Raw genomic sequence first — 12,566 nt, forward strand, 5'->3', positions numbered from 1 at the left:
GTCCCCCAGGCTCCCATTGTGACCCTATAGGCTGCAGTCCCCCAGGCTCCCGTTGTGACCGTATAGGCTGCAGTCCCCCAGGCTCCCGTTGTGACCCTATAGGCTGCAGTCCCCCAGGCTCCCGGTGTGACGCTATAGACTGTACTCCCCCAGGCTCCTGTGTCCATGGGATTCTCCAGGTAAGGATACTGGAGTGAGTTGCCATGCCCTCCTCCAGGGGATCATCTAACCCATGGATCTATCTTACAGCTCTTACATCTCCTGCATTGGCAGGTGGGTTCTTTACCACTAGCAGCACCAGGGAAGCCCTAGATAAGGCTGATGTGCATGTGTGTGTGCTAAGTCGCTCAGTCGTGTCCGACTCTTTGCGACCCCATAGACTGCAGCCCACCAGGCTCCTCTGTCCATGGGATTCTCCAGGCAAGAACACTGGAGTGGGGTGCCATACTCATCCGGGGGATCCTCAAGGGGACCTTCCTGACCCAGGGATCAAACCCGCATCTCCTGAGGCTTCTGCACTGCAGGCAGACTGAGCCACGAGTGAAGCCCCAGATAAGGTTGATATGGAGCATCAATTCTCAGGGTCACTTCTTTTCAGCAAAAGACAGGACGGGTTCTAACGGAGGCCAGGGCGCCCTGTCCAGTTCTCCTGAGGTTATACACAACATGGTCTCGTTACAGAACATCCAGATTAACCCAAACCAATACTTCCTAAATTGCATTCTGCCAACAGTAGCACCCTATAAGACAGTCCAGGGCAAAAAGGGTTCCATGGTCAAGTGAGTTTGAAAAACACCAGACCCCTTCAGGGCTTTTCAGAGCCTTTTGTACACTAATGTGTACTGTGTTTCAACAAGACAGGCATTTCCCAAAGACAGAGCCCTATTTGCCAAGGGTCTTTCCCAAGGGCTGTTTTATGAACCCTAGGGTCATGACCTGTATCATTTAAGCACTGGTATCTAGGAATGGGCTCAAAAGGTAAAATTAAAAAACTTTTAATACATCAGTAAAGTAACTGATGAAAAATTTTCTAGAGAAGGATACACCACTCATCTTTAAACTGGGAGCACTGAATGGAATGTAACCTCTGCTTGGTGACTCAGGAAAGGTCACTATGAGCCGTGACCGTACCATCATGGCAGGTAACATGGGCTTACCAGCGTCAGCCTCTGACGCTTGACACCCACATCACTCTTGAAAATGCCGTCTGTCATGGGTTTTCTGGTGATCGTGGGCACTGTCCTCTGAACCTAGCCATCATGGGATAATGCTTATTTTGTCAACAAACACAGAATCTGCTTGACACGGTGCTATTCTTGAGGGTCTCTGAGGTGCAGGAGCGGCCATCTGTTTAACAGCCACTAAAGTTACTCTCGTCCACTGTCAGGGTCTGCCTTTCTGTCCTCATTTTCCCCTGCGGCAGCTGCAGCCATTGCTTCTGTTTCTGCCCCTGCTTCCTGAGTCCACTGTCCTCCCAGCCCTCCCCACCCCAGCCTTCTCCTGACTTGCCCTCTTCCCTGGTTCTCATCAGCCTCCATTCCTTCTCCACATTCCTATCACGTCTGCCCTTCATGGACACTGCCAAGCACAGGGCTTCTTTCCCTCCAGTCAGCAAGCTGGCTGGTCACAGAACGACAAGGATCAGTCTCTGGATTTTGGGCCATTCCGGACTAGCCACACCAGCCTTTGATCAAAGAGTCAAAGCTTCTTTGATCACTGCCAGTCACCCATCTTTTTTTTTCCTTTTTTCCTTAATTCTATAATTGGCACTCGGGATGCTTGTGGGAGCTGAAAACCTGGAATTTGGATAACAAAAGTGTTTCTGTAGCTGTCTGAACTGTCAGGCATTTGTAGAATATAAGACAGAAACTTTTTCAAGCACAGCTACACATTCCAAAACCAGAATGCCATACAGACTTGTGCAGCATCACTCCACTACAGAACGACGGGTTTGGAGTAATTTCCACACAAGAATCTTCTTTTCTTGCAGTAATCCTCAAGGGCCAGGCCAGCTGTGCTCCATTAGCAGCTAAATGCTTAATGTGAGCATTGTTTTCATTTTTTTCATTTTTAAATTGAAATAAAAATTATGAAACTTGGATTAAAGTTTGGCAGTTTTCAGTATGCACCCTACCTCCAAGTGAGGTGAGAGGTTTCTAGGGACTGGGGTCTTCCAAATAGAAAAACTTAAAAGAAATAAAATTGGAAAATCAGTCTGGGCTCTGTCTGGGAGTCAGGGCTACCCTAGGTTTTGTGAGGCAAGAAAAACAAGAAGGGCAATGGTGATGCTTGTTGATTTATTGCCAAGACAGTTCTATTGTCAAACTGCCAGTGGTTGATTCAAGTCTGTTTCTTCGGAACCAATTTTTAGATGGTAAGGCACAGAACAAGTCACAGTCGGGAAATCATGGAGCCAAGGGTGGGTCATGACTGTAAGGCTGTGACCAGACTGTGGGATCCACAAGGACGATAGTATTTCCTTGCGTGGCTGTTGCCCTTACATACTGCTTGAATTGTTTTACTAGCAAACTGGGCACAGAAAGGGTTTCATCGAATCTGAATTGGACCTCCTCTGGCTTGACTGTGTAAAAGGAGTCACTTAAAACTGATGCTTCGCCTAACTGACTGTTGGGCCTTGGAATGGTCACCCCTCCTCTCTTGGCCTCAATTACCTTATCTGCAAACAAAGTATTGCTCTAAATATTTTCCATAATAATTCCTCCTAATTTGAAATCTCTAAAGCCAATGGACACATGCATTCTAAATGTGCATGTGACCCATTTCTCTTTGCTACATTTTCTTAGTAATTACTTATCATTACATCTAAGCATAAATAATTGACCTTGCTAATAAAAAAAAGCTATTTTTGACTTTAATAAATATCTGTAAAGGTAATATTTAATTTTTAGAATGCTTTCTTGAGTTAAAAACTAAAAAGACCCTGTGGCTGACCCTGCCCTCTGGGGGCTCCACCTACCGATGTCGCCTGGCTCCAGCGGCATCGCCACGGACTGGCAGTGGCTGCGGCACTGGAAGGGCGGGAGGAGCTGCAGCATGGCCTCCCCGCTGCCGATGGTGAACAGGTCATGCATCCTGTGCGTCTGGAGGAGAGGACACAGGGGAAGGGAAGGGAAACCAAGTCAAATCCTGGCGCATGGGGGAGGACACAAAAATTCTTACACATGTGGCTCTGGGCTTCCTAGCAGCCTAAGCAAAGAGGAAGACAGAACCAAGGATAAAACTCACAATTCTGTTCGAAAGACAAAATACAAATTAGTTTCTGCTAAGCATGGCATCTCCCTGTACTGAGGCTAAGGGAAGATTTCTATTTTTCTGGCCATGTTAAGCGGGCATGGGGGATTTTAGCTCCCAACCAGAGTTCAAATCTGCATTCTCTGCCATGGAAGCTCAGGGTCTTAACCACTGGACTGTCAGGGAAGTCCCATGGTAAGATCTCTTCTAGGGTTTTTCTTAAAGAGACATTGTGTAGTTTTGTGGGCAACATCTGCAATGACAGCCCTGTAGCAGAAATGGCTCAAGTTTCATAATTCACAATTTCTAGCCATAGTTTCCAGGTAAGTCATAGGCAAAATATCTAATTGTATTTTAACAAAAGTCTCGCAGAGGCCAACATATGGTGGTCTAAACATGCAATCATCTGAGGGTCTGGTTTGACCCAGACAGACAGTCTGTATATCCTCTGGGCAACGGTCTGTGGAATATTATTTCTTACTGTCAGACTTTTTTCAAGAGAATCGGACAGCAGCAAGTTCAAGTTTACAATTTTTTGGCAAGACCCAGGTAAGCAGATACATGATGCTACTGATTAAGGACTAAAAACAGTTAAGATCAGCCTCTGATCTTGAAAGCTAAGGATGTACAACTGCACAGGTAACTGCAGGTCTCTGAGGGCATATGGACTGCAGTCGCCAGGCTCCTCCATCCATGGGGTTTTCCAGGCAAGGAGTTAGGCAACCCAAAGGAGTGGGTTGCCATTTCTTCCTCCAGGGGATGTTCCTGACCCAGAGAACAAGCTGGCATCTCCTGCATCGGCAGGTAGGTTCCCTACCACTGAACCACCAGGGAATCAGTCCTGCTTCCAGCAAGCGTTAAGTGCAATCTGCTGTGTGCCTGGGGTTTGGGAGGGGCAGGGAACAGAAACAAAGGGATAGGGGGCTCTTGGTCAGACTTCTCTTTCTGTCTAGATGGCAAGAGAAAACCCCAATCCCTTATGCACCCTTACAAAGCAGGAGTCAGAAGTCCGGCTCCTTAGGCCATGTCCTGTTTTTTCCCCACCATTTGGGTCCTCTGGAGCCTGAGAATGCGGTCCTGCCTTCTCCTGCCTCCCAACCCTGGTCTCCCCGTTGCTCCCCACAGGCCCTGGCCTTGACTCTGTGTCCACGGAAACGCTTCGAGCCACTGCAACCACTGCTGCAGTGGCAGAAGAGGATGCGTGTCTGGAGACGCTGTGACCGACAGAAGCCCTGTCACGAGCAGTCTCAAAAAAATTCCAGAAGACCAGAAATTAAGCAGGCATATCTCTATTTCACATGGGCCTTAGAGGGGCTGGGACCACGCTCCTCCACATTCAGGATGAGGAGAAGCAGACAACAGGATGGACTGGGCCGGCCCTGGGCAACATCGTGGGGTGGGTGCAGTGGGCCTTGGAGCCCCTCACCTCTTCCACCAGGGTCTCTCCACAAGGGGACTCCACTGCTTATCTTTTATCCCAAGGCTGCCTCTTGGAATCTGGGCCCACAGACACATGACTTTACCAGAGTCCAGGGCCCAGGGATGTGGAACAAGGGTGGAGTAACATGGCTGTGGAGAAAGGAGAGCCTGGGCCAGGGTGGGGAACAGATGCTCTAAGAAATCAGACTCTCAGAATTTCTGCCTATTTGGGCCACTCCCCTTCCAAAAACATCCTTGAGAACCACAACAAGATATTCTGACAGGCGTCTGCGGAACTCTGTATTTACCCCTTTGGCTGGGTTCCCTGGTGTCCCTGTTCGGCAGACTGGTGAAATTAAGATTCAAGTGGGAAAACCCAAGACAGTGATAAAAGCCCTCACCCATAATTTTTTCATATATCATAATTATGAAGATGAAATCATACTAGGGCCCCGAGTTCTAGCCGAAGGCAGCAGAATAAACTTCTTTAAAACCTGAGGCCAGAGCCCAGCACCTCCACCCTACAGCTGGCAGGCAGAAGTTCTTACTTCTAGACAAAATGATTGTTTTTTAAAGGCTTTGAAATTCCTTTAACACGATTCAGCACATTTGGACCCAAACAATAGTGTCAGGAGGTTAAAGACACAACCCCGAGTTGATAGGGGTCGCAGTTCAGCAAATTTAATTTTTTAACAAAGGAAAATTCATCCTTTTAATTATTCCAAACCAATCCAGACTCAAAAAGCTTCCTCAGGGTTGAGACTCAACAAAAGAGCAATTCAGAGAAAAGTAAACAGACACAAACACAGAACAGCTCTGCCCAGTCTGCTGGCCCCAGAGGTATAAATGTGGGCTCCGGGTACTTGGCCACGGATGGAGGTAAGAGGCAGTGCCACACACTGCCTCAGGCATGTGCTTGTCAACCCTTCTGTTCCCAAACCACGCTCCCAAGCTTTTTGCTCTCCATCTGAAGCTTCTCGTTTGTTTATTTCTGGGGAAAGCCAATCTGGGAGTGGAGGATGAGGTGAGACTCTTATTAACGTGCTGTGTCCTTGGGCAAATCATTTAATTTCTCACAAAATGAGAAATGTTGGACTGTTCATTTACACACTATTCATTCACAGTCTGCCTGCTCTTGACTTGGAGGTAGAGAAGTCTGACTGCGTGCTCAGGACTCTTTAAACTTGAGGATTCTACTCCCTTTAATGTAGAAAGGTAGCTTGCCCCCAGGTGTTAAGGGCAGGAAATAGATCTGCAAGGTCACCAGACTTTCTGGAAGCATGCCTTCAGTAAAAAGTCAGGCCGCTGCAGGTCCTGTTGGCAAGCAGCAGGAAGAGAGAACTCCAGATTCTGTGGATGACCCTTCAGGTCACCCTCTAAGCCGACATACAGGGAAGGCTTTGATTATGACATCAGCCCAGGTACCAAACGAGAAAAATTCTAGATCCAAATCTTCTCAGAATTTCCTACCTTACTCCCCAAAATAGGTTCTGGTTGAAGAAGGAAGCATTTTTTCAAGGAGGCTTCTTTTGGAAACGGCAGATACGTGAAAACAGGGAAAAGCTCATGTAAAATGTGTGATCTGTTCAGCGGTCTTCTCCTGTAGAATGTGTAAGAGGGAAAAAGGAGTTAAACTGGGCAACCCGGCCCAACACCATGGCTAAAGCGAGCTCGGCAAGGGTGGGAAAACTGTGGGTGGTGGGTGAAGAGGGAAAGATGTCAGGACAACAACTGAAGTATTTGCTCCATGAAGAGCAGTCATGCCGAATCAATTAACTGAAACACCACACTCACACACACACGCACACACACTCTACAGCCACAGTTTGTCTTGCGTGGGTGGGGTGTTTATAAAATCCAGCTAAAACAACATATAGAGGGAGAAAAGAAACACTCCATTCATTCTCTCTTGGCAGAGACTGAAGTAACAGCAGGCAGGGCTAGAGAGGAGAAGGGAGGAGGGGGGCAACAGTCATGACCCTTTTGAAGTGGAGCAGTATGACGTGGGAAGCCTGTATCAGCTCGTAAACGGAGTATTTGATCATGCAAATAAACAGCAAATTTAAAGAAAGGCAGAAGCAGAGGAGCTACACAACAAAAAGCCTGAAAAAGCAGTTTTAATCCTTTTTGGAATGATTCTAGAAGTAAACTTGCGTTCCTTTTATTTGTAGAAAGCAAGGGTTACCCTCAAGAAATGGCCCATGTCGTTTATCAGACCTGAGAAGGAACAGGGAGATAGATGCGGGTTTCAGTGTTGGCTGGGTGACCTTAAGCAAAGTACTTAACCTCTCTGATTCCCACTTTTCCTGAACTGAAAACCGACAATGACAATTCCGACTGCCCAGCGCTATTATGAGCATCTCCAATGAGTAACAGACACTAAGCACCAAGGCATGCTGCCCGGCACAAACAGATGCCATGAAATAACCTTCCCTTCTATTCTTTGTGCTCTCTCTGCAGTCCTCAACACTCAGGACCCACTCAGCATGAAAGCAAATGCTAAACACTGCAGTTAGAAGTGAGTGAAGCTTCTATTGGGCAATCTCGGTGTCCACCATGGTGACGCCCCTCTTGGCACACCTCTTCAACTCCTCTCTTTCTCTCCATCGGTTTTTCAACACTGTGCTCTGGAGTTATCACTTGACTTGGAGGGTGTGGTGCAAAGTTTACACAGTGCCAGGCATAGCAGGGTCTCGGCAGCAATGAGTACCGTTTTGACATTTGGTCTGCCCTCTTTCTGTCCACACACATGGCTGGGTGCCCCTTTCCGCACTCACCATGGATACGGAAATGGGAACCACCGTCCAGGAAAGCAGCGCCACCACTTGGTGAAAAACCCTTCGGTGAAGCCTTCTGTCACCTCCGGATACTGGCACAAAAAATCCTGAAGCCCCTCGGTCGACAGGGACTGTCCCGTCTTGGGGAGGCAGAAAACAAAAGTGCAACAAGACAACACGGAATTACTCATCAGGAATGCCCCAGGGCCTGATGCTTTCCAGCCATTTAATGGGTTACGAAGGCAGTGGGAGAAGCAGTCTTTCTGCGTACCTTGATCACCAGAGGATGCAGTCTCTCAAATTTCCTTGGGGTGTCTTCCAGGAGCATCACCTGGAGGGGTAGTTTCTGGGCACAGCCAGTGCAGTTGGCAGGGATGGGGTCCGACTCATTCTGCTCACAGTCATTTGTCCACCAGGGGTCAAAGTCTGAGAGAGGAAAGGATGTGGAGAAAGCAGATACAGCGGGTGAATTCAGGAGGCCCAGCAATGGAGACAGAGAGGCATAATAATTTTAAAAGCTCACAGTGATCACCACGAACGACCGCTGAAAAGGTACGTATCAAATAAGTTAACCCTCACGAAGGAAACAGAAAGCCTAGCTGGGGACAGAGGTGGAGAGGGGAGGTGCTTCTCTCTGTATACTCTTCTAGGCTTTGTGGAAAATATTTTTTAACACATACAACTATCTCCTAAGTCAAATCAATAACTGAAGTCAGACAGTTTGGAGAGCTGTATTTGTGACATGGGGTTGGAGATGCAGTTCTTTCCCGGTTTTCTAACCTGTGACCAACAGGTCTGAACCAGCTACAGCACAGGGGGGAGGGGCAGGCAGGCAGGGTGGTCCCACTGCCAGTGATGCCAGCATTTCTCTGATATCCTAGACCCTGGGCTCACAGGTACAAGGCCGGGCCAGGACAGCTCTGGGAAGGAAGAGTGAGAAATGGGTGCAGAGAGAAGGGATGGAGAGGAGAGACGGGACTTTTCAGGCCCCATCTGTGGAGTAAAGTAAATGGCCTCTGCTCATCAGCACTCTGTCCCAGTTCGGGGGAGGGGAAAGGGCTACTAATTGTGGCTTCCAGCCCCAAGGACTGCAGGGTGGTCAGACCTAGAACACTCCACTCAGGCCCTAATGTGAGAGCTCACTGGCTCCCCCACACCCTACTCTGGTGGGTCCTTCTTTGAGGGGTTGGCTTTGTTTCTATGTAGCCCTTCTTGGTTTTCTCTGCGTTCCTTCCCTCTGAGACTATTCTGTTCATAATATTATTGCATTATGTCTTGTTTGCTTTCTGTTCCAGTCTGGGTTTCATCTGTGTTCTCTGAGATATGTGTTTGTGATAGATCTTTAATTTGAATCCAAAATGTTTCACCAGATGGTTTCTGATTAAAACCCAATGAAAACCCAATCAGGAGAGAGCCTAGAACAAAAGACAACAATCGAATGTGGCTGAAAGGAAACCAGTTCTGTGAGCCAAGAAACAGACGTGGAAGCTGACTCTTAACACATTTTCTGTAGTGAGCACAAGGCAGGAGTCTGCAGGATAAGGAACACTCACCGGGGGAGGGCGGTGCGTGTGCTCAGCACGTCCTGAGCCCGCATCTCCTGCAGAGACCCTGTGTCTCCCACAGGCAGCACCACCCACTATTCTCACCCCTGGGAGGAGCACACGCCGGAGCACACAGTGATCACCGCGAGCCTCCAGGGGCAGCGGAAAAACCTTCAGTGGCACCTGTTTTAGCGGCACGCTGAGGCTGCAGTTACCCTTTGATTTTCCCTTCTGGAGAATTCTCACATGTTCCTTATTAGAAGTCAAATATGATGAACTCTTGCCAAAACACAAGAACTCCGGGTAATGGACGTACAATGAGGCATAAGTAATCGTGTTCAGCATGTGTTCAGTCATTCAGTCATGTCTAACTCTTTGCGACCCCACGGACTATAGCCCACCAGGCTCCTCTGTCCATGGGATTCTCCAGGTGAGAATACTGGAGTGGGTTGCCATTTTCTCCTCCAGGGCATCTTCCCAACCCAGGGAGAGAACCCACATCTCCTGCATTGATAGGCAGATTCTTTACCACTGAGCCACCTGGGAAGCCCCAAATGCAACTTACTTGAGTCAAATTCAATTTAAAAGTCTTAATTCTCACAGAAGAAAAGCTGCCAAAATAGAGCCCTGAGGCAACATACTATGTTTCAATTATACAACGTTTCAGTTTCCAGAGTACTTGTGGGGGTGGGGGGAAGGGAAGAGAAAACTAAGGTGATCAGCACCGAGCCCAATATGAGTTGTATCTCCGCAGGTAGTATACTGTTTACTCTTACCATGTAATTATTGAGCAGGCATCACTATTCTGCTTTTACAGATGAGCAAACTGAGAGTGAAGCGAGAGGAATCACCACCCAAGGGGGCGGGGTGGGAACAGCACAGAGACTGCTGAGGAAGAGTGAGGAGAGCTCTAGGGCTTCCTTCTAGGAAGGTTATTCTGACTAGGGTGTCCTGGAAGAGGGAGGCTGGGAAGTGGCAGACCCAGTCATGCTTTGTTTTTGTCCTTTTACTGTGGAGGGAGGAGGTGTATGGTGATGAGAGGGGAAATTTAACGGCAGTCTAACTGAGCCAGTGACCTTGGGAAGAAAGGGGTGATTCCAGAGGCAGTGATGACAAAAATCTATGGCTCTCAGCAGCACTGCTGAGACCATCCATACAGGCTGAGATGGTCCAAGAGCTCCTCATTTAAGGGAGACACTGGAGGGCTGCAAATACTTACTATCACAGTTTTCTGCAGGAACATATCATATTCCAAATGAGTCCATTAATTATGAGTATCATATCAGGACTGAAGTGCTGGGAGAAATTCTAATTTATACAAAGGTGCTCCATGGGCTGTGCTTGTGCTTAGTCGCTCAGTCATGCCCGACTCTGTGACCCCACGGACTGTAGCCTGCCAGTGGGGATTCTCAAGGCAAGAATACTGGAGTGGGTTGCTATGCCCTCTTCTAGGGGATCTTCCCAACCCACGGATCGAACCCAGGTCTCCTGCACTGCAGGCAGATTCTTTACCCGCTTCATAGGCTAGTAGCAGCAATTCTGAACCTAAGAGTATCAAGAGATTATTTTAGCTTTCACTTAATTTAGTTTTATTCTGAGCTTCAGGTATTCTTGGGATTTCCAGGTAGAGATGCTTCAACAGCAGGTGGAGGGAAGAAAACCCAGAGAGGAAAAGAAAACAAGAAGAGAATACTAAAGAGAGAATTTAAGGAGGTGGCAGAATACAAGACAGAGCTCTCTCGACATGTAAACATCAGCAGAGTCCTTATATTGCATCTGTGCGTGCTCAGTCGCTTCAGCTGAGTCTGGCTCTTTGCAACCCTATGGACTGTAGCCCGCCAGGCTCCTCTGTCCATGAGATTCTCCAGGCAAGGATACTGGAGTGGGTTGCCATTTCCTTCTCCAGGGGATCTTCCCGACCCAGGGATCAACCCTGCATTTCCTGCACTGTAGGCGGATTCTTTACCCCCTGAGCCACCTGGGAATCCCTGTTCTTACACTACCAACCATAATCTTTTAAAAACAGAAATGGAAAAGGATCTCATTCATAATAACTGGCAAAAAATTTAACAAAAAAGGTAAAACTATAAAATTTTACTGAAGGATATAAAGTAAGACCTAGATAAATGACTAAATGTCATAAAGATATGAAGTCTACTCAAAAACACATACACATAAATTTAATACAACTGGATAGAATTTCATCAGAGTCTCCTATTGGTCAAGGTGGGGATGAGGCAGGGCTGTGATAACTGCATTTTAAAGTTGATCTAGAAAGAAAATTGTACGAGAATAACCACAGGCAACAATCCACCACCTGCCAAATTAACTCTAGGAGATGTTTACGTGCCCAAAGGCATCCGGGGGTAACAAAAATGAATTATAAAGTATGGTCATGCTTATAATCTATGGGGGATGCACCTTTAGGCACAGGTACAGTTAGAGAATGTAGTAAGAGCCTTGGGACAGACACTGGGCATGTGGCAGACCTGAGGACCCTTACCTCCGACTGCTCATGGCTCACCTCTGTGCTGGGCAGGAGGAGGGCAGGTCTGAAGGCAAAGGGCACTGTTCTGTCCTCTCTGTGTAGATAATATGGACAAGTAGTCCACAGAAAAACAAATACAAATGGCCTAAAAACACAACTGAAAAGACATCCACCTTCACTGATAACTGAAGAGATGCAACTTAAAGTGAGATACCACTTTTCAGTCACTTGACTGGCAAAACAATGATAATATCCAGGGTAGATGAGCAATACATGTTAATGAAAGTTACACGCTGACATAAGTTTATGAAGATAACTTTTTAGTATTTATATTAAAACGTAAAATGTCCATGCTTTCTGACCCAGGTATTCTACTTCCAAGAATCTGTTTTACAGAAATAATAGTGAAGTGTTAGTTGCTCAGTCATGTTTGACTCTTTGCGATCCCCTGGACTGTAGTCCGCCAAGCTCCTCTCTCCATGGGATTCTCCAGGTAAGAATACTGGAGTGGGTAGTCATTCCCTTCTCCAGGGGATTATCCCAACTCAGGTATCAAACCTGGGTCTCCCACATCGCTGGGAGATTCTTTACCATCTGAAACACCGGGGAAGCCCCACAGAAATAATAGTACATGTATATAAAAATATGTGTATATGAATGTCCCAAATCTTTTTTTTTAATAACAGCAAAAAAAATGTAGAACTGTTATTAAGCAATCCTCAGACAATGGAATAAAATAAACTCCTGAAAAATGTGTGTTCTGGGTTGAACAGTGTCCTCTTGCTAAAATTTAAGTCCTTCTGGAACCTCAGAATTTTTGGAAATAGGTTCCTTGCAGATGTAATTAATTAAAGATGAGGTGATATTGAAGTGGGGTGGGCCCTAAATTCAATCTACATGCATCCTTATCAGAAGAAGTGAGGCTGCATGACGACTCCCAGAGAGAAGATGGCCATACAGAATTATGTGGCCACAGCTAAGGATGCTGAGGACTGACGGCAACCAGCAGAACCTGGAAGAAGCGAAGAAGGATTCATCCCTAGAGCCTCTGAGAAGGAGAAGAGCCCTGAAACACCTTGATTTTGG

At 47.0% G+C, this 12,566-nt stretch overlaps 1 protein-coding gene across 4 annotated transcripts in view; it reads right to left on the minus strand.

Moving 5' to 3' along the window:
• The window catches only part of C23H6orf89 (chromosome 23 C6orf89 homolog), a 38,792-nt gene that overhangs the window by 6,192 nt on the left and 20,034 nt on the right, over positions 1 to 12,566 (minus strand). For all 4 annotated transcript variants that reach the window (XM_005696266.3, XM_005696265.3, XM_013973851.2 and 1 more), the window contains 4 exons: positions 7,720 to 7,874; positions 7,449 to 7,588; positions 6,142 to 6,271; positions 2,978 to 3,101 (listed from right to left, as the gene is read on the minus strand). In XM_005696266.3, the coding sequence (XP_005696323.2) occupies positions 2,978 to 3,101; positions 6,142 to 6,271; positions 7,449 to 7,588; positions 7,720 to 7,874 (549 nt within the window). The remainder of the gene's footprint in view (positions 1 to 2,977; positions 3,102 to 6,141; positions 6,272 to 7,448; positions 7,589 to 7,719; positions 7,875 to 12,566) is intronic.

This window comes from Capra hircus, chromosome 23 (genome assembly GCF_001704415.2).
Source record: "Capra hircus breed San Clemente chromosome 23, ASM170441v1, whole genome shotgun sequence".
Taxonomy (NCBI): domain Eukaryota; kingdom Metazoa; phylum Chordata; class Mammalia; order Artiodactyla; family Bovidae; genus Capra; species Capra hircus.